At 37.3% G+C, this 23,520-nt stretch overlaps 1 protein-coding gene across 1 annotated transcript; it reads left to right on the top strand.

The window, feature by feature from the left end:
* The first annotated feature begins 8,794 nt into the window (after positions 1 to 8,794).
* Positions 8,795 to 23,260, top strand: LOC115439467 (bone morphogenetic protein 2). The gene is made up of 5 exons (XM_030163292.1): positions 8,795 to 9,128; positions 9,327 to 9,466; positions 10,735 to 10,851; positions 14,553 to 14,742; positions 22,842 to 23,260. The coding sequence occupies exons 1-5, from the start codon at positions 8,795 to 8,797 to the stop codon at positions 23,258 to 23,260; spliced, it is 1,200 nt and encodes a 399-aa protein (XP_030019152.1).
* The last annotated feature ends 260 nt before the right edge of the window (positions 23,261 to 23,520 follow it).

Here is a 23,520-nt window from a genome sequence, read left to right as displayed (position 1 = left end):
TTAAACTTCGCCAAAGGAGTGGATAACTTAAATGCATCATAAGGTCCGTTCCATAATTTCACACCCTCAGTCCCAGTTCATCCAGACTTCACATTCGTCCTCACTCTAATCTACTCACACATATGAAAATCCCTGAAATTCAAATTACTCTCTCTTAATTCCAAGAACCACGACTGGTATTTGAGACGATACTATTTTTATCCTTCATCCTTATCCTTCAATAAAAGATTGTTGAATATGTGTTGGTTCTGAGGAGAACCGACACATATTCAAAATCTTTTATTCCTTCAAGCTGTCACACTTTTAAACTGTCAGCACTCATTTTATATGAGATTTTTAATGTTAGCAGAAATAACAGCGTCTTTTAGTCTTTTAGCCTGCGTTGGTATTCATTGATTACTTATTGTTGATTATTTAGTGTATCTATTTGTTGTTGCCTTTCAGTGACCTATCTTGTATTTGTATACTGACTCATGTTTGTCACATTGCACTTTGAATGTTGACTGATGTCTGTGGTAAGCTGAAAAAATGAATTGGCCGCATGGGATAAATAAAGTTTTCTGAATCTGAATTTAAATCAGGTTGATGGTGGATGTTTGGGTCTTTACGGGTTAAGTAACATTAGAAGTGGTTTATGATGTTGCTAACAGAGATCCTATATATTTGAAGTTATGGTTTGGTTTTGGATCAGTTCCACTATATGTATCAAGCAAGGTTATTATCGTTAATGAAAACTAACGAAATAACAAAAACTAGAATTGTAAAAACATTTTCGTTAATTGAAATAAATAAAAACTGTAAAAGAAAAAAATGATAACTAACTGAAACTGTTTTGTGTGCGTACAAAACTAACTAAAACATAAAAATTCTGGATGAAATTCCCTTCGTTTTCATCCTTGTCAATGTCGGATTGATATTAAATCGATTTATTTCCCTCAAGCAATTTTAGCTAGCGGCACTATATGATGTTTAACGGTCCGTCACTTCTCATCACTTGTCATTTAGAGTTGTCTTCTGGTCCGAACTCTACCTGGAAACATGGAGACTAAAGTTGGGAGAAAGCAGCAGAGTCCTGTCTGGGATTAGTTTGAATACGACCATGAGGAAGATAAAAGGTATAAAAAAAACTAAAACTTAACTAAAACTAAGCATTTAGAAAATAACAAAAACTAATAAAAACTATCAAACCTGCTCTAAAAACAAATTAAAACTAACTGAATTAGAGGGGAAAAAAAGTTCAAACTAAATAAAACTAAACTATAATGAAAAATCCAAAACTATTAGAACCTTGGTGTCAAGTGCAGGATTAGTTCTGTAGTTTTCACTAACTGCAGTCCCATTTCAGACATTAAAAACAACCGCTGACCCCGCTCCGTTATGATCAGAACCAACACAAAGCCTGGTACGTTATGGTCGCCATCGAGACCCGTGTCATATGTTTCCACTTTTGCTGTGATTGTATTCATCTTCATTATTCATTCAATCAGGGCTGCAGCAGTGGCCAGCACTTGTAGCAAATGCCTTCCATGTGTCTCTAATTGCGTCGGTAGAGGTATTTAACACGAGGTGAAGTCATTAACACATGGACACACTTATCAGATGTAGAGCCAGCAGGCCCTGGGATAGCACCCAGATAGGCCATAACACCCAGTAAGGCTGAAGCAGCATCCACCAGGCCTGATTCACAAACAGTTTATAGAAGTAGCACAGAGTACACAGGGTATAGATAAGGAAACTGGAGAGAAACAACAATGGTGGAGGGACGATAAAAACCCTCAGTTTGCTCTTAAAACAACTGTGAAAATACTCTGAAGTCTTTAAAATATACAGAAATTGAAAAAAATAAGTTTTAAATAGAGTGGAGAGTTGTTTCTTCTATTCTATCCAACAGTCAAGTTAAATGGCTGTGAAAATTGTCAGTAAAATTGAAACTGTGGCTGCTCCTATTATCCCCATGTGTGAGTCAACACTCCCACCTGCTGGTCAACTTCAAGAACTGCATCCAAGGGACAGAACTGTTGGATTGATTGATTCCAATCCAACTTTATTTGTAAAGCACTTTAACCCTTTCATGCACAAATTATGAGAACCTTAATCAAGATTTTTTCCTGACTGTTTTTATTCCTCTTTAGGCATGAAATAAACAATGCAATTGAAAATTTTCTTATGAAAAATAAATAAATAAATCAACACACGAAAAATATATAAAAAACAAAAAATAAAGTTAAAAAAAGACATACAACTACTACTACTAATAATAATAAAAATGATCTTATGAACCTATTTTACATGAAGTTGCAAAAATGTCCATTCAGCTGGACACCTTGTATTTAATTTTTGAAATGAAGAAACATGTATTTACAGATAAATTGTGCGAAAACTGAGGGGGGGCTTGTAGTTCTGGGGGTGAGAGTATGCTCAGGGGAGATCTACACAATGTTTCCAATTCATGTCAGAAAAGATATGTAGTGTCTTAAAACTTTAATAAAGATATGTGCAAAAACAAACAAACAAACAAACAAAAAAATCCATAAATATGTAAGAGAACAGCTGTAGAATAGCTGTCCACTGTAGTGACCAGTATACATGAAAGGGTTAAAACAACTGCAGCGGACCAAAGTGCTGTACAGAAGAATAACACTGGTCAACAACAAATTTATTGTTTAAGTTTTTTGAGCTGATTTAGGATAATTTTGGTGTGCTGAATCCAAAAATCACATTAATTTTGCTCAATCAGGTCAACTTTCTGAACTATGCTACATATTGACTTTTTAACATTTTTGCTTACATTTATGGGCATTTTCACATCATATGATACAAAATTCTTTCATATTTCTTGCAATAAACGAGTTCTGAAGATTTTACTTTTGCCAATTTATGATTAATGTTTTTTTTAACATTACAGGTGAATGAAATGGCTTCGACTAGAAGATCTTGCAAAAATAAACCTGACGTATTCTGCTCCATCTGCGGTGAATACACCATTGTACCTAACAGGAATCCTGTTAGAAAATGATTTTTTTTCTCTTAAAACCTATTTTGGGTGAGAACTATATAAAAAAATCAACTGATAAAGTCACAAAAATGTAATCAATTTTGAGAGAAGATCAAATTTTTCAAAATCAAATTAGCAAAAAAACCTGACCTGATTGAAAAAAAACAGATGTCATTTTTGGATTTAGCGGTGCAAGATGGTCCTAATTCAGTTGAAAAAACCTAGACAACTTGCAAAAAACATTTTTTTGTAACCCAGTGTAATAAATAACAAAATACGAAAAAAAAGTCAAAATAAGTAAAAAAAATAAATAAATAAAAATAAAACAAGCAAGAAATTAAACATAACAGCTAAAGTAATCAATAAAAAGAACAAAATGACTAAGAAAATTAAGCAACAACAAAATACGCCACAAACTGAATGAAATTGAAGAAAAAATAATAAACCCATGTAGTTTGACTAGTTACTTTTTCTTCAGTTTTTCAGATAGATAGATAGATGGATAGATAGATAGATTAGGGCTGTCAAAATTATTAAAATGATTAATCCATCATCATAATTAATCCCATAGAAAAAATGTAATCATCATATATATTCTTTTTTTCTGTTGTAATAAAGTATTCAGATTCTGACATATTTTAACGCCAGTGTTGCATCTGAAGGTGCCTCGCCTGTTTCTGATTATTGGTTCTAATGTAGAAAAGTCATCAAATAGACATTTTCTGCCTCTTCGTCCTCGTCTCTTCTGTTGTTTGCGTCGATCCTGGCGTCATGTGCGTCACGATAAACATTCGTGTGAAACACAACAGATGAACTAATGTTTAGCAGCAGAGGAATTAAGGAAATTAAGCCTCCATTCAGAAAATTGTAATTGAATATTTTTTTTTATTTGATTGGAGCTCTGCTTTGAACCTTTTTGTTTTCATTTTTTCAACACTGCAGGTGTTTTCATGGCAGAAGAAAAGTGAAGAAAAGCCGTTAAAAACTGTAGATGTTATGGCAGTTTCATTATGAGATTTCATACATTTGAGTCTAAGGAAGCCATCCAATGTCTATCGTAGGTCTTTTGCGACGTCCTGCACAATGAGGGGATAAACCAGAGTCTAGATGGACTATCAGTTCACATAGGTGTTAGGAGTCGAATCCTGCTTCATCCTAAACCACATTACAGTTTAGACATTTATCTGAAAGATCTATCAAATACAAATGAATCTGTTGAGTAACAGTTTAACTGAAAGACATGAACCAACCCCAAAGTGTGTGTGTGTGTGTGTGTGTGTGTGCGTGCATGCGTGTGTGTCTGTCTGTCAAGGTTATTATTGTTAACGAAAACTAACGAAATGACGCAAACTAGAATTGTAAAAACATTTTCATTAATTGAAATGAATAAAAACTATAATTAAAAGGAAAAAAATGATAACTAACTGAAACTGTATTGTGTGTTTACAAAACTAACTAAAACATAAAAATTATGGATAAAATTCCCTTTGTTTTCGTCTTTGTCAATGCTGGATTGATATGAAATCGATTTATTTCCCTCAAGCAATTTTTGCTGCTGACACCATATGATATTTAATGGTCCGTCACTTGTGGTTTCCAGTCGTCTTCTGGTCCCCACTCTACCTGGAAACATGGAGACTAAAGTAGGGAGAAAGCAGCAGAGTCCTGTCTGGGATTTATTTGAATACGACGGAGAAGAAGAGAAAAGATATAAAAAAAACTAAAACTAAGCATTTAGAAAATAACAAAAACTAATAAAAACTAGCAAACCTGCTCTAAAAACTAATTAAAACTAACTGAATTAGAGAAAAAAAGTCTAAACTAAATAAAACTAAACTATAATGAAAAATCCAAAACTATTAGAACCTTGGTGTGTGTGCGTGTGTGTGTTTGTGTGTGTGTGCATGTACATATGTGTGTGTCTGCCTGCGTGTGTGTGTGTGCATGTACATATGTGTGTGTCTGCCTGCGTGTGTGTCTGCGTGTATTTACATATGCGTGTGTCTACGTGTGTGTGTGTGTGTTTCCTGGACATGTTAAAGCCACATGCATGGTGTCCGTCTACGTCACAGGGTTTCCCTTAAACTCTATCTGCACTCAGCACATGGTGAGTGTCAACATTTGAGGACATCCCACGCTGTCCCACCGAGCGTCCAACATGTATATGTCCACATGTATGTGTCATGTGTCACACATGAACACACACACTGTATGTACAAAGGAACACAAACACATACGTAACAGGGAGGTGCACGTGGGTGGATGTGGGTCAACTGATGATGTGGTAAAGGCTTCCCCCGCATCCCATTTCATCAACGAACAAGACTTTTTAATGTTAATATGGGTGTGGGTGTAGCATGGGGGGGGGGGGGTTGAACACCACCAACAGCAGCGATTAGGGATGAATTCAGATCCAAATCACTTCAGTTTTCATTTCCTTTATTATTATTATTTTTTTTATTATTATTATTATTATTTTTTTAACTTTCTTTTTTATCCATTTATATTTAGACTTTTATGCTTTTGGTCTGTTACTTTTGAGTGTTTTGCTGGTTTATTCCTTTAGTGGTGGTGGGGGGTTGGAAGAGAGCACAAAGGAGAACTGCAAAATGTAAGACCCTGTATCACTAAGTTTGTTCTGTACCTGGATGATTTTATTTTGTGAAATAAAAAGATATTTTAAAAAAAAAAAAAAAATCACTTCAGTTTTTCCCACCTTTGCTCTTGATCAAACATGGTTAATGTCGAGGTTGTAAACAGATAAATGCAGATTCTACAGACAAAAAAACTGGGTGAAAAGTGCATTTTCTACCCAATACTATATTCAATTTACACAATTGCAGTTTATTTATATGAAATTAATGGTATTTCTTCTGGGAAAATGTAACCTATACAGTACTCTGCAGCAGTCCTGGGCCAACATTAGGTTTGTGGGTTTAACCCTTATAATGTGGTAGAAAACTGCCCACATCTTTAATGTCACTGAGTCCAATTTGACCCATGAATGAACCCATAAAGACCCAGTGCTACTTCTGTGGCAGTTCCCAAATGACTTTTTCTCTTTATGTAACCTTCTTTTAAGTGATTACCTCCGCCAAGGAGGTTATGTTTTTGCCAGGGTTTGTTTGTTTGTCTGTTTGTCTGTCCGTTAGTGTGCAACATAACTCAAAAAGTTATGAACAGATTTTGATGAAATTTTCAGGGTTTGTTGGAAATGGGATAAGGAAGAAATGATTAAATTTTGGTGGTGATCGGGGGTGGGGGGGCCCACGGGGGGGGCCTTTGATCAGCCTTGGCGGAGGTCTGTGCTCTCCGAGTGCTTCTAGTTTTATGATATTATCCTCTGTATTTTGTGATTTTCAGTGAAAATCAAGTATTTTCCCATATTTAATTGGTTGATCATGTAGATGTTTATAAAAAGCTCCTATTAATGTTGAAGGTTATTATATCAAAACCAGAGAAACTTAGGAAAAAGTGACTTTTCAAGCAAATCTGTCATTAACTGAACATAAACCCAGTGTGTTCACCCACTGTCATTGATCCAACTCCATGGCTTTTACTGGAGAATCGATGTTGTAGAAGATGATGGTGTTTCCATGGTAACTACAGAGCCTCTGAACATCCAAATGGGTCATATCTGATGACCATGAAAAGATGAACTGCATTTTACACCAGTTATTGACATGCATTGATAGGATTAGTGGATCATCAGGTATTAAACATTTTACATCAGTAGATACCTTTGGTCACCGGTGGACTTTTGGGTCTTTATGGGTTAATGCAGCCCAAAATACTCAAAAAAAACAATAGGTTTCCTCTAATATTGTTTTCCACCTCATAGATAATTTAGTATGCATTCATATCCATTTATTTATTTATTTATTTATTTATTCATTTGCAGAAGACAGAATATTTAAGTGTAAAAGAGGAAATATCACAGTGTCTGATGTTTAAATGACTTTTTCTGGACATGCCCACATAATATTTACATATTTGCAGTGTAGTTGCACAAATACACATACACATGATTAGATTAGATTAATTTGATTATTTAGATTAGATTAAATTAAATTAGATTAATTAGATTACAGAGACTTACATTTAGACAGACTTTTTTGTCATTCCAGATTTTACATCAAAAATGAAATTTCGATGCAGTTGACTCAACAGGCAGCAGCAATAAATACCAACAGGCATTATATATACAGGATAATATATACACGATAGAATAAATATGCATATAAAAAGAGAGAACTTCATTGATCCTTTGGGCAGATCCCTCGGGAAACTGAGGTTTCAATAGTAGTACAAAGACCAAATGTACAGTATAAGAAATATTATAAGTAAATAATAATACCATAACAATATATTAAAAAACAGTAATGAAAAAACAGGCAATTACACATAGGAAAGTACTAGTAAAAACAACAAACAGCAAAGTAGTAATAACTCTATCTATCTATCTATCTATCTATCTATCTATCTATCTATCTATCTATCTATCTATCTATCTATCTATCTATCTATCTATCTATCTATCTATCTATCTATCTATCTATCTATCTATCTATCTATCTCTATCTATACATATATATCTCACAGGATAAAAGTTGTAGTGATAACAGTAATTGTAGTCGTAACAATGATATAAGTAGTATAAATAATAATAATAATAATAATAATAATAATAATAATAATAATAATAAACAATAATAAGTATAAGTATAAAATATCTTTACTGAGTTTGACTGATTTTTTATCCTTTTTCTCCCCTAATAATGTTACAGTCTGCGCCTATTAACATGAGGAAGAAGGAAAAAAGCCTGGAGTTGAGTTGGAGGAAATCCAATCATCACTGGCTCTCCTTGTGCTGCTGTTGACACTGTTGATGACTAGAATCTGTCCTGTGGCTTATCTGACAGTTTGGCTGTTAAGTGGAAAAGAAACACTCATCATGGGGTCCTAAACATGACTGATAGCCCCTAACTAAGGGGATCATCATTTGGGTGTAGTTGATTGACAATGGGTGGTGTGTGTGTGTGTGTGTCGGGGGGAGGGGGCGCGCGCAAAGGTCCTGATCAGCTCTTAGAAATGTGATTCCTATTGTGGAGCTGATTGAGTGGAGATCATCTGGGATTCATCTAAACGGTGGAATAAACACGTCACACTGATATTTTGGTGTTAACTCTGAGTCATTACCCAAACAATATGGGAGTGACAGAAGAGGAGGGGGAGGGGGAGGAGGGAGGACACCGTGACCGTGGTGCGTTTAGGGGACATGTGCGCATTAACAAGCAGCTTTTGAAAACCTGCTTCATGTGCGTCACTTGCGCGTCTCTTCGTTTGCTCTCCAGCAACTGGCCTCATACTGATAACAGACAAGTGTCCGAGGAACGCATGATGTGGAACAAACGACAAAACATCATATAATGGGATAATTTGGCTGCGGGACTATATGGGCCCCCTAAATAAAAAAAATAAACACATAAAGGAAGCAAAACATGATCTTTTCTGATCCAGTTCGGTGTCCCTCCGTATCTCAGATTTCGTTGGAGCTCGTAAATAAGTGAAATGAGGCCAGTGTCAGCTGACCAGTGGTCATCTTTACAGCTGAGTCCTGCCTCATCTTCATCCGTCCTTTGTGTTTGCCTTTCACCATCATCAGTCACCCTCCAATCATCTGTTTGTGTCAGCTGAACACAGGGGCCAGGACGCCTTCAAAGGCTGCAGGTCGCCTTAACACCAGGTGTCAGACCCCAGTCCTGGTCCCTGGACCCCGGTCTCACCACAGGATCAGATATGACAGCAGGAGCAGCTGCAGGCGCGCGGCTTCTGCACCTCCTCCTCCCCCTCCCCCTCCTCCTCTTCCTCGTTGCGGTTCATCTGAGATGCGTGGACCCTTTGGCCATCCCGCACGGCAGAGACCCAGGAGCCGCTTTGGATGAGGTGGACCAGAACCTGGACGCGATGGTCTACCTGAAGACCTTACCCCGGGGCCCCGCGGTGGCCCCGCACAAGAAAGCGCCTCAGTTCATGTTGGATCTGTTTGACGCGGTGTCGGTGTCGGATGGGACCCCAAAAAGTCAGAAGGAAATTCTGGAGGGAAATATTGTGCGGAGTTTTGAGGATAAAGGTGAGTAAAAATGAACAGAACTTTAAATTGTATTTCAATGTTTAAACTTTGGAAAGGTAGTTGTAAATACTTGGCACCAGTGCGTAATTTACGCGTAGTTACGCACGACTAGTCCGATGTTTTTTCGATTTAAATGCATGGCACAAAGAAACAATGCGCTGTTTTATTTCACTAAATTACATATTTTTCCCCTTTCAGGTCACGCTGGGGAGAGGTTTCACTTTTTCAATCTGTCTTCTGTTGGCAAAGACGAGAGAATGATCAAAGCTGAGTTCCGCTGGTTTAGAAAGAAGCAGGCGTTTTTCCTGGGAAAGTCATATGGGCCTCATTTCTATAAGGTAAATAAAAAAAGAATAATTTTCTACATGTTTCTAGATATTTATTTTCACCCAGTTTTCCCAGGGGCCCTTAACCCTTTAAGACCCACAACTATTTTATCACAACTTCCAAATATATACATTTTGTCTTTCTCAAGTGATTTATCACCATTTATTATAGAATTATTTTTGCATTTTGCATTTTTCATGGAAAATCTGGTATTTTCCTATATTTAATTCACTGATCATGTAGATGTTCATAAAAGGTCAGAGTGAATTCAAGGGTTGTTACATAAAATCAGACAAAAATGTGGAAAAAGTGATGTTTTCAACAAAATCTCTCATTAACTGAACATAAACCCAGTGTGTCCATCCACTGTCATTGATCCAACTCCATGGGTTTCACTGGTGAATCAGTGTTGAAGAAGATGAGGGTGTTTCCACGGTAACTATGGAGCCTCTGAACGTCCAAATGGGTCATATCTGATGACCATGAAAAGATGAAGAACTGTATTTTACACCAATTATTGACATGTATTGATAGAATTAGTGGATGAACAGGGATTAAATATATTAGTCAGTAGATGGTTTGGTCACCAGTGGATGTTTGGGTCTTTATGGATTAAAATATAGTCTGATTGAAATCATCTTGAGTAAAAACATATTTGCTCTGATGAGTCTGATTAAATATGACAACTTTTCCTCATTCATCGTGTGGAAAAACACCAGAAAGACCCAAACATCCACCATCTACCAAAAGCATTGACTGATCTGAACTCTAATCCTATAATACACGTAAATAATTGGTGTGAAATGCAGTTTGTCATCTTTTCGTGGTCATTAGATATGACCCATTTGGACGTTCAGAGGCTCTGTAGTTACCGTGGGAACACTGTCATCTTCTACAACACTGATTCACCAGTAAAACCCATGGAGTTGGATCAATGACAGTGGATGGACACACTGGGTTTATGTTCAGTTAGAAAGTCAGTTTTTCTTTAGCTCTCTCTGTTTTGGATATAATAACCCTCAACTTTACTCTGAACTTTTATGAACATCTACATGATCAGTAAATTAAATATAGAAAAATACCTGATGTTCATTAAAAAAAAAAAAACACAAAATACAAAATTCCATTTATTACAAGACCTGGTGATAAATCACTTATGAAAGGTTAAATAAAGAGAAACATTGATTTAGGATCTACTACATAAGTCACACTGGTTCTTTATGGCTTATCTTGGACTAATGTTTTTGACTGAACACCAACATGTTGTGACCGTTCTCAGGTGGATGTGTATGAGGTTCTGGACAGTCGAGTGAAGCCGTGGAGGGGAAACCTCATCACCTCTAGACTGGTGCCTCTGTACACACAGGGATGGGAGGTCTTCAACGTCACCCAAACAGTCAGTCATTGTCTTCTCCTATCAGCATTTCAAATTTATGACAGCATATCAAGGCTATTATAGTTTTGGATTTTTCATTTTAGTTTGGTTTTATTTCGTTTTGACTTTTTTTTTTTCTCTAATTCAGTTAGTTTTAATTCGTTTTTAGAGCAGGTTTGATAGTTTTTATTAGTTTTTGTTATTTTCTAAATGCTTAGTTTTAGTTTCTTTATATCTTTTCTCTTCTTCACCGTCAAATTCAAATAAATCCCAGACAGGACTCTGCTGTTTTCTCCCAACTTTAGTCTGCATGTTTCCAGCTAGAGTGGGGACCAAAAGACGACTGGAAACCACAAGTGATGAGAAGTGACGGACCGTTAAATATCGTATGGTGCCAGCAGCAAAAATTGGTTGAGGGAAATAAATCGATTTTATATCAATCCGACATTGACAAAGACGAAAACAAAGGGAATTTTATCCAAAATTTTTATATGTTTTAGTTAGTTTTGTAAGCACACAATACAGTTTCAGTTAGTTACCGTTTTTTTTTCTTTTAATTATAGTTTTTATTTATTTCCGTTAATGAAAATGTTTTTACAATTCTAGTTTTCATCATTTCGTTAGTTTTCGTTAATGATAGTAACCTTGCAGCATATTAGGACCACATCAGAAAATAAAAACACCTGTCACTATGAGAATAACATCGTAAAATATCAAGATAAAACCTGTAATTTTATGAGAATAAAGTCGAATACAAAAAGAGTCGTAATTTTACGATAAAAAGTTGTAATATTTCGAGAATAAAGTTAATCAATCAATCAAATTTTGTTTAGCCTACAGGGTGGGGAAGCAAAATTTACAGTGAACATTTAGTTGTTTTTTCTCAGTAGGCACTACGTCAGTTGTTTTGAAACCAAACATATATTGATGTCATAATCATACCTAACACTATTATCCATACCTTTTCAGAAATTTTTGCCCATATGAGTAATCAGGAAAGCAAACGTCAAAGAGTGTGTGACTTGCTGAATGCACTCGTCACACCAAAGGAGATTTCAAAAATAGTTGGAGTGTCCATAAAGACTGTTTATAATGTAAAGAAGAGAATGACTATGAGCAAAACTATTACGAGAAAGTCTGGAAGATACTATTAAAGAAGAATGTGAGAAGTTGTCACCCCAATATTTGAGGAACACTTGCGCAAGTTTCAGGAAGCGTGTGAAGGCAGTTATTGAGAAAGAAGGAGGACACATAGAATAAAAACATTTTCTATTATGTAAATTTTCTTGTGGCAAAGAAATTCTCATGACTTTCAATAAACTAACTGGTCATACACTGTCTTTCAATCCCTGCCTCAAAATATTGTAAATTTTGCTTCCCCACCCTGTATATATTGCCCAATCATAACAAAAGTTATCTCATGACACTTTACATATAGAGCCGGTCAAAACCAGACTCAAACCAGACACAAACAAGCCAATTTACAGAAACCAACAGAATCCTCCAGGAGTAAACACATGACTGGTGACAGTGGAAGGACAAACTACCCTTTAACAGCAGAAACCTGGAGCAGACTCTGTCTCCTGGAGGATGGACGTCTGACAGGACCATTTGGGGTAAAAGAGAGAGGGAAAAGGAGGAGAAAAAGAGAGAGAGAGAAAGACTGGGGGAAAGGGGGAGAAGGGGGGGAGTTGGGGGAGACGTATGGATGCAATTGATGCACAAAGTCATAATATGAGAATAATGTAATTAAAAAAAAAAACTCAGTTTAACAAAAATAACATAGTACTTTTATGAGATTAAAGTTGTCATATTTTGCAAATAAAGCCATAATATTGCGAGAATAACGTCATAATTTAAAAACACGTGGAAAAAATATAATAATTTACAAGAATAAAGTCGTACCCACTTGTCCCATAATGGAGAACTTGGAACATTTTGTGAGGTTCTACTTTCATTTGGGGTTCGTCTGGTCCAACAGAAGTAAAAGTTGCTGCTTCGCTTGTTGTGTTCGCTGTAACTGGAAACTCTGTCATCAACAAAGCTTTAAGCTATACTGTACGATGTGGTATTTTTACACGTTTCTTTTGTAATCTTAAAATGCACCTAATAAGTTTGTGGCAAACTAAAATGTAAAAGAAATCCACCAGGTTTTGAAACTCAAAAATGTTTAATTCTTATATATTTCTAATAAAAGTCTGATCAATCATTTTACTCGGTCCCAATGAAATAACTGGCCGAGCATCCTGTCTGTCAGTCATCCGCCCGACGCTGGGAGCCTTTATTGTAGCTGATGAGGTGCAGTGAACACGATGATCCACAGACCGGACCCTTAAATACAGGGTCTCCTAATGATAAAGGTGGATGATGGTGTGTCTGACTGCTGAGGAAGGGGTCTGCAGCCACACCAGAGAGGACCCCACCTCTGCCTCTGCCTCCGCTTCCACCTCATGTGTTAGGTGAGCGTCAGAGCTCAGGCAGGGGGAAGTGGGCGGGGCTTTGGAGGGAGGCGGGTTGTTCTTCTTCAAATTTTTACTAAGTGCTGTGAGACATGCCACATCGGTAGGTACAGCTTTAAGGCTTACAATTTCTAAATTATGACTTTTTATCGCATTATTGCAAATTTATTTTCACAGATATTACGAAGAATCATGAAACACGGGACATGATATTAACCCAGTGTTTTTCAACCTTGGGGTCAGGACCCACGTGGGGTCGCCTGGAATTCAAATGGGGTTGCCTGAAATTTCTAGTAATTGATAAAAATTTAAAAAAAAAACAAAAAAACCCCCAACTTACTAATAAAAAATCTGTGTTGAGAGAGACAATCCCAATCCATCACAGACAAACTGTGAGTCTGAAACTGCAGCTCTGTGGTTCTGTTTATCTGTCAAATGTTCTCTGTGGTCAGTTTCAGATGCTGCAGCTCTTTCATAATTCATAGTTTGAGTTCTTGTTTGTTCAGTATTAATTGTCAGCCTTGTAAATCACAGCTGGACTGACTGTACATATCCTGACCAAGGAAAATCCAATTCTCCCTTTGTGCAGTAATTACACCTGGATTTACTGCCTCTGTCCACAATAATAAACATTATATAGACTAAATGTCCTCTAAAATTAACATTTATTTGCAACATAGCATAGAAAACTGTTACATGATCAGAAACAAATTAATTTTAGCAAAAAAAATAAAAAATAAATAAAGTCTCCATTTTGAATGTCTGGGGTCGCCAGAAATTTGTGATTTTAAAATGGGTTCAGGAGCCAAAAAAGTTGGAAACCACTGTATTAAACCGTCCATTGTACCAGTAGATGGTATGCACATGAGGTTTGACTTGATGTTAAGAGGGGGATGGGAGCTGTATCCCAGACATAGGAAGAATGTAAATTTCGGGACACATCATCAGCAGTGTATGACTATAATCTCATAAAAATACATTATTTTTGTTAAATGAGGGTTTTTTTTAAACCACAACTTTATTCTCATAATATTATGGCTTTATTCTTGTAAAATTATGACTGACTCTTTTTGTATTTGACGCTATTCTCATCAAATTACAGGTTTCATCTTGATATTTTACAACTTTATTCTTGAAGTGACAAGTGTTTTGTTATTTTCTTATGTGGCCCTAATACGCCGTCATACAAAATGATGTGTTGAACTCAAATACGAGGCTGTGTCATTTGTTGTTAGGTTTGATGGTTTGTGTTTTGAACATCAGGTGTCCAAATGGATCCGCAACAGCGAAGAGAACAACGGTATCCTTGTGGTGACCACCCTTCCCTCTGGGACCTGGATGGAGCTGCCCCTTTATTCATCGAAGCCGAGCGGAGAGATGGCCGACATAAACGCATACCTGGTGATATTCTCAGACGACGGGAGGACAGGAGCGTCCAACCAGTCATACCTGGGTAAGGTTTAACGTAGTGGAATTTACCGAGCATGGTGGGTAGGTTATCACTCTGACGTATTCTAAAAGTTATTCATTTGTTTAAAACGATTGAGACAAACTGGGATTAGTCCTGGATGCTTCTGTGTGTCTGTCTATGAGAGAATAAGTGATTCAGGACTGGGTCCAGTGTTTCCAACTCCTCAGTAGTGAAAGTATTTATTGTTTGTCCTAAAAGTCCCTAAATAACATCATCACCTAATTTGCATATTTGTAAATGTTCATGTAATTGTAATGAATAATGTAGAACAGAGGAATAACATTGTGTTTGGAACAAAAAGTGAGAAAAACAGCCTAAATATGTTTAGAACTACAAATGTGCTGTAATCTGTCTGTTTTTTTTTTTTTTTTTTTTCTTTTTTTTAATGTTCCATTTCCAACCGTCCTCCTTTATCTGGGTTTGGGGACTGGCTAAAGTGACCCAAAAGAGACACTCTGGACCAGTTACTGAGGTTACTTATTTATTGGTTTGCTGGTTTTTCTCTTCATCATTATTCAGTTTGGTTTGGTTTTTAGTCCGAAGGCCTGAAGCCATGGACTATTGGTATCAGCTGTTGTCTGTGCGTCATCTGCACGTAAACAATTTTTCAAGAATCTTCTTCTCTGAAACTGTGTCAGAATGACTTGATATTTGTTGTGGAACATTTTTGGGGTAAGGTCTACTAATTTTGTTCAAATAATTGGGAAACATTGTTTTTTATTTATCTATTTATTTATTTAAAATTTTTGAAATTTCTAAAAATCCCCATTGGTTAATAAAGGGAAAATTTTCAAAGTGCTATTACTTCAAAACAGTTGAAGATATTGGTGATATAATTACTATTGCCAATAAATAGGAAGTCACACATGGGCTTTCATTTGGTGCCATGACCTTTGAACTTGAGTGACCTTGAAAGGTCAAACAAATGTCAGTTATTGTCTTTAAATATGCCATTGGACTACAGGACCCTTGGGTCTATTTTTAACCTCACGGTCCACTTAGGAGACAACAAGTCACAGTAAAACATGAACATTTATAACCAGAACATTTTTAATTTTCATTCTACATTAACAATCTAAATCCACTCCAATCCAAATTTATTCTTAAAGCACTTTAAAACAACCACAGTGGAACAAAGTGTTGTACAGAAGACTAAAAGCACAATAAAATATTAATAAAAGAATTAAGAAACAATAAAATCAATTAAGCAAGTTAAAATATAAAAACAAAAACAGAATGTCAACATTGCAAGAGTGTTAACAGGCCAAGGAGAACTGGTGGGTTTTGAGAAGAGATTTAAAAACAGGCCAGGAGGGGGTCTGTCTGATCTGCAGAGGCAGGTTGGTCCACAGTCTGGGACCAGCAGCAGTGGAGACCTGATCTCCTCAGAGCTTATACGCTGTTCTGGACACCATCAAGAGCAGCTGATCAACTGATCTGAGAGAGCGACTAGGTGTGTATGTGTGAAGGAGCTCAGAGAGGTAGGGCGGTGCAAGACCATGGAGGGATTTAAAAACAAAAAAAATTATTGTAAACTGGATTTTAAAACGGACAGGCAGCCAGTGGAGCAGCGCTGAAACTGGAGAAATGTACTCATGTTTACGAGTGACAGTTAAACAGTGATGAAAGTGAGGAAAGAAAAAAAACCTGAACTTTTCTTATCATTTCATTCTGCATGCTCGTAGGTGCATTCTGGTGCACTTTGGGAGCGAAACCTGTAAAGCATAGGTGTCAAACATGCGGCCCGGGGGCCAAATCTGGCCCGCCAAAGGTTTCATTCCGGCCCGCGGGATGAAAGTAAGTGCAAAAATGAACCTGAACAGTCAAGGCTGTCAAAATCATTTTGGTTCCGGTTCCACATACAGACCAATGTGATCTATAGTCAAAATAACAACACAACAACCCAAAATTAATGACAACTACAAATTTTCTTTGTGAAAAATTATGTGGAAAAAATTTAAGTGAAAAAAAATAGCATTACACTGTGAAAATATTTACATTTACAAAACTATTTTTTCACAATAAAATGCAAATAAATGCATAAATAAAAACAAAGATAAACAACCCGAAATGTGCAATTTTAACAATATTCTGCCTGTTACTAAATGTTTTGTGCATTTACAGATCCACTGTGATCTGTAGTTGTGTTAATAATAAGAGATGGAATATTGTAGAAATTGTTCAAATTTTAGTTCCAAACTCCAAAATTTTAACAATATTCTGCCTGTTACCAAATGTGTATGTAACACTGTGTGTAAATGTACGTGTATAAATAATAAATCAAGGCAGAATGTTGTTAAAATTGCACTAATTTTTCAAATGAAGTTTCTGTTTTTTCAGGTTATTCACATCTTTTTTATAAAATGTAAATATTTTCATCATTTAATTGGGGTTTTTTTGTACTAAAACAAAAAGAACAACTTGGATTTGTCATTATTTATAGGTTATTAAGTCATTATTTTACTGGTCTGGCCCGCTTGAGATCAAACTGGGCTAAATGTGGAACTGAACCAAAATGAGTTTGACACCCCTGCTGTAAAGCATGAACGACTATTAAAGCATTAATGGACCACTTGAACTTATTTTGGATTCCTGCCTCACACTTCACTTCGGACGATGAATTCAGACATGATTTCACAGAATATTTAGACCAAATACATTGGCGGTAAAATACTCAAAGCAAATCCGCCATCTTGTCTCCAGAGATGCGAAACGGACCACGTGTCATCAACGGACCAATCAGAGCCGTCGATACAAGTTCTGCGCTGTAAACGAGCATCTCATTGGTTGAGATGAATGGAGAAGAAAACAATATGGCCGCGCCCATGAAACGGACCCAAATAAACATAATTTACACTTTTCGGAGTGATTTATGTGTAATTTTCCAGCTGAAATGTTGCCAAACCACACGGAAATGATCTGGACACGTTTAATTTACCAGAACATAAGCTCAGTTTTTGGAAAAAAACGGATTTCCGGCAAAAACAGGAACACTTTCATCACTGGTTAAAAGATGTGCCATAGCATGTTTTTTTTTATTAGACCTGTCTTAGATCGACATCTCTTTTACAAGGGTGACCTGGCCAAGAAGTCAGCAGCACACGCCATGAAAGAAAACAGGTTTTACAGACAGGTAGTATCAATAGATTAAAACAGTAATAATATTGTAATAACAGAAAAGATAGACAGTTTTTTAAAGTGCAGCTGATAAAGTGCAAAAATGCAGTTGAGGTCACAGCAGTTTAAAAACAGGCATTGTCTGATTGACTCTGCTGTCTGGTCCGTAAGATGGAGCGAAAAACTTGAAATGACATGAGTTCTGGTATTTTCAGCTCCACTTGAAGTGTGTTCCAGGCAGAGGGGGCGGGACAAAACTGAAAACTCACTTCCCTAATTCAGTTCTAACTTTGAGTACATTCAAATAATATCGATTACAAGCCCTAAAGAATAATGACTGGTTGATCTTTGGAGAAAAGAGGATAGGCATGAAGGTGCCATACCAAGAAGAGCTTTATAGATTAAGGTTAAACAATGGGTCAAAGATGGACACTCAGCTTTAGCATAAAGTTCACAGTGATGAGTGAGGTGATTACAATCAGTAAAAAAGCGTAGTGCATTATGGTAAATAGTGTTTAACAACGGTAAACATTTGGCTGAGGCTTTCATTTTGTACTCTTCGGAGACAAGCGATGGAAGACCCACTAATCCCCAAATACAGAGCATTACAGTAGTGCAGCCGAGTGGTGATGAAGGTGTGGATTACAGTCTCAAAACAGTGCTTTAGGATGACTGGCTTCACTTTGGCCAGCTGCCTAAAGTGAAATAAGCTTGACTTCACGACTGTCTTTACATGACTATCACGTTTAAAGTCAGAGTCCATTTTAACACCCAGGTTTTTGATGACTGGGTCGTTGTGCTCAGCCAAATAGCCCAGATCTATTGGGGAGACTCCAGTTGTACCACCAAACACCATAACCTCAGTCTTATCTTCATTAAAATGTAAAAAGTTACAAACCATCCACACCTTTATGTCATGGAGACACTGAAGCAGTGGTCGAACAGAAGAAGGCTTGTTCTTTTTTAGAGGCATATACATTTGACTATCATCTGCATACAAATGAAATGAATACCATGTTTCCTGAGTATGGAACCTAGTGGGAGTAGATATAAGGAAAAGAGTAGAGGACCCAAAACCGAACCTTGTGGGACCCCACATAAGAAAGGGGCAGAAGAGGACACAGCATCACCAAGGCTGATACATACTGTCCTATCAGCAAGGTAAGACCATTGTACCATTGTGCCTAAACCATGGTATCAAAGGCTGCAGATAAATCAAAAAATAAAGGAACAACACAATCTCCAGAATCAGTGGCTATTAAAATATCATTAAAAATACTCAGAAGAGCTGATTCTGTACTATGTAGACTTTTAAAACTAGACTGAAAAGTTTGTGTGAAGCAGAGCTCCACGCAGTTGCAGTAGCAAGAGACAATGAAGCTGTTTCCGTGTTTGTTGCCGCTGCAGCCATAATGCATCTGCGTGGAGCTCCGCTTCCCACAATGCACGTTGCAACAAATTTCCGAAGATGCCTGAGTGAACTACTGGCTCTGTTTGTAAACAAATGGTTTGTTATGGTGGAGTACACTTCCAAACTGTTCACTGTGAGGGAAGAGATTCAGGTGGGTAATCACGGAAAGACTTACGGATTCGTGATACTTAGGCTATGACTCTGGTTTTACAGATTTGATGACAAGTCACACGCAGCTTTAAGTCACAGGATAAGTAATAAAGTGTTGTTCAACAAATTTCGTTGAATCCCATATGATAATAAAAATGTATTTCTCTCTACTCTGCCTCTGGCACATGTTTCACCATTGTATCACATCATCTGGTGATGTCATCAACATTTCTGAATTAAGTTTTCACAGAAGCTGCCGTTGCATTCGAGAGTTGCACGAATCATAGGATATTTACAGCCAAGTCTACACAGGTCACCAACCAGTGCATCCTTGGTTTAAGCTAGCAGACAAGAGCAACATCTAGGTATTCCATGTGTTCTAAATGGAACAATAACAGGCAACGACTGATGACGTGTCATGAGATAGTGAGAACAGAAGAACAGAGAAGAACACATATTGAGAAACTGCCTTTCTGCCTCGGCGTCATGTGTGTCACAATAAACAACCTTATGCAACACAACAGTGGAACCAATGTTTAACAGCAGCAAAATTAACCCAAAAAGACCCAGCGCTACTTTAATGGGACTTCCCAGATGAATTTTTTTGTTAGATTTAACTGTTCTTAAGTGATTTAATTCCATTTATTATAAATTTACCCTCTACATTTTGTGTTTTTCAGTGAAAATTATATATTTTCCTATATTTAATTTACTAATCAAATAGATGGTCATAAAAAATCAACTTAAAGTTGAGGGTTATTATACAAGAAACAGCGTAAACTCAGTAAAAGTGACTTTTTCCGCAATATCACTAACTGAACAGAAGCCCAGTGTGTCCATCCAATAGTTGCTTTTCCATTAGACACATGCGTAAAACTTTACTGATATTTACTAAATGTCGAAAAAATAGAAGTGTGTAATGTAAATTTTTCCATTAAATCACAAATGCGATTATTTGTTTATTTATTATCATGAGATGACACGAGAAATCATTCCATAAACATAGTGACCAATGTAAATATTGTCTTGATTCACAGATATATTCATTATTATTATCTATTACCCCTCTATGTCGTACTAAATTAAAAAATTATTGCGTTTCCTGGTGTGTCCACACATACCGTGCCAAGTTTCTTTTAAAACTCTTTTTCTTCTCTTATAACATTCATCAACATCTGTTTTTTTTTAATTCACGTGACTAGTCACAGAAAAAGGTCTTTCCATTGCAGTCTTGCGTGATATACCAGTTGCGCTACACCCGAAAAACCACCTCTTGAGTTTTGGCAAAGTTGTCATTTTTCCATTAGGTAAATTTTTATGCTCAAGTTATATTTGCGTAATTTGAGGGTCAATGGAAAAGTGACTCCCGGATAAGCGGTGGATAATGGATGGAAAAGTGACTACAGTCATTGATCCAACTCCTTGGGTTTTACAGGTGAATCAGTGTTGTAGAAGACGATGGTGTTTCCATGATGGTGTAACTATGGAGCCCCTGAACGTCCAAATGGGTCATATCTGATGACCATGAAAAGATAAAAAACTGTATTTTACACCAATTATTTACATGTATTGATAGACTTAGTGGATCAACAGGTGTTGAAACAGTTACATCAGTAGGTGTTTTTTGTCGTTGGTGGATGTTTGGGTCTTTATGGGTTAAGGAAGTGTTTTTCAACCTTGGGGTCGGGACCCCGCATGGAGTTGCCTGAAATTTCTAGTAACTGATAAAAATACCAAAAAAAAAAACTTACTAATAAAATATATGTTGAGTTGACAGAGACAATCACAATACATAAAAGACATGACAAACTCTGAAGCTGAAACTGAAGCACTGTGGTTCTGTTTATCTTTCAAATGTTCATTGTGGCCAACATGTATTTGTTGACTCAAAATTCCTTAATTGTTCAGTATTCATTGGGTAATTCATTGCAGCCTTGTAAATCCAAGCTGGACTGACTGTACATATCCTGACCAAGGAAAATAAAATTCTCACTTTGTGCAGTAATCTCAACCTTACGGAAGCGTATTGCATTCACACAAAAAATTTAATTCGGCTCTGTTTTTCTGAATTAACGAGATAATTATCTTGTAATTACGAGACAAAATAAGTTTTAAAAAAAATTGGCGCTGTTTTTCTGAATTAATGAGTTATTGTTTTCTGAAAAACATTAAATTCGGCTCTGTTTTTCTGAATTTACGAGATACTGTTTTCTGGAAAAAAAATAAATTTGCTCTGTTTTTCTGAATTTACGAGATACTGTTTCCTGTAGAAAATGAAATTGGGCTCTGTTTATCTGTGTCAGTGGGACAGTGGTCCCTGATCCAGGCAGGAGCTCCTTCTACCTGTGCTGCTGCTGTAAACCTCTCGGGGAAGTGTGAAGTTTTTTCCGTTCTCGTAACCGGTTCCGTTTACAAATCATGGAACTAGTTTCGTTTACAGAACTCAGAACCAAGCTGTGCTCCGACCTCCAAGCCCCGCTTCGCGCACGTATCAAGCCCTCCAAGTGCTCCGGTGTGGAAGCCGGACAGGAGCCGGCACTCGGAGCCTGTAGCCCGACTTCCTGGAGAACATGACATGGTGATGGGAATTGGCATTAATGAAGTCAAATAAAATGACATTCACCAGCATTAAAGAAAATATAAACAGCAGAAGAGTGCAAATGTGTATTCATTTATTTGTTGGACCTGATGGAAAGCATTATTCAGAACTAGATCCATGGAGGAGCGGCTTGGGGTCCCGGTTCGCCACCCCCCCCAGATAGCTTAGGGGGTTGGGGGGGGGGGGGGGTTGCAAACCGGTAAACGGAGCCGGTTACAAGAACTGAACCAACTTCCCGCTCCCCTGAGAGGTTTACAGCAGCAGCACAGGTAGAAGGAGCTCCTGCCTGGACCAGGGACCACTGTCCCACTGACACAGAGAAACAGAGCCAATTTAATTTTTTTCGGAAAACAGTATCTCATTAATTCAGAAAAACAGCGCCGATTTTTTTTTTAACTTATTTTTTCTCGTAATTATGAGATAATTATCTCGTTAATTCAGAAAAACAGAGCCGAATTTATTTTTTTGTGTGAATACAATACGCTTCCGTACAACCTCGCTTTTCTGCCTCCGTCCATAATAATAATATGTTATATAGACTAAATGTCATCTAAAATTAACATTTATTTGCAACATAATATAGCAAACTATTACATAATCAAAAACAAATTAATTTCAGCCAGAAAATATCTCTGTTTTTAATGTCTTCAGTCGCCAGAAATTTGTGATGTTTACATGTGGTCAGGAGCCAAAGAAGGTTGGAACCCACTGGGTTAAGGAAATGAAGCTCTGATTCAGGAAAACTGTAATCGATTCGAGTCCATTAATCGCTTCAGCTCTAATGTAAACCTTGTGACCCCACAGGACAAGTCCAGCCTGCAGCTGCCGTACCTGAGCTCCACACCCACCGCAGCAGCCGGCGGCAACGAGCCGCTCCGGTGGAAACGCCCCACGGCCGCCCCCGCCCCTGCCACCGGGTTCCTCTGTTCGTGGACTTCGAGGAGATCGGCTGGTCGGGCTGGATCATCTCTCCTCGGGGATACAACGCCTACCACTGCAGAGGCTCCTGCCCGTTCCCGCTGGGGGGGAGCCTCAGGGCCACCAACCACGCCACGGTGCGCTCCATCATGCACGCGCTAAAGCTCTCCAGTGACAATGTGGGGGCGCCCTGCTGCGTACCCGACAAACTGCAGTCCATCAGTTTGTTATATTTTGACGATGAAGAGAACGTGGTGTTGAAGCAGTACGACGACATGGTAGCGTTGAGCTGCGGCTGTCACTGACTGGACTGGAACACTGGGACAATGAGGGCTGAGGACATGAACATGGGCTTGGGCTGATGGAAATACTGTCTTTTAGTGCATAAGTTTAAATATTGTATTATTATTTTGAGAAATAAAATGATTCTAACTCAATTATCCATGAATGATCTTTTCTCCAGTTGAGTTTTTATCTCAATATGAATTCTAGACCTGAACAGAATTTTTAAAAAAAATTCAAGTATTTTATATAAAGAGAGGTTTTGATTCTGTAAAGTCTAGTA

This window comes from Sphaeramia orbicularis, chromosome 19, assembly GCF_902148855.1.
Source record: "Sphaeramia orbicularis chromosome 19, fSphaOr1.1, whole genome shotgun sequence".
NCBI lineage: Eukaryota > Metazoa > Chordata > Actinopteri > Kurtiformes > Apogonidae > Sphaeramia > Sphaeramia orbicularis.
The sequence above is the reverse complement of the archived record's forward strand: the minus strand, read 5'-3'. Positions and strand labels throughout refer to the sequence as shown.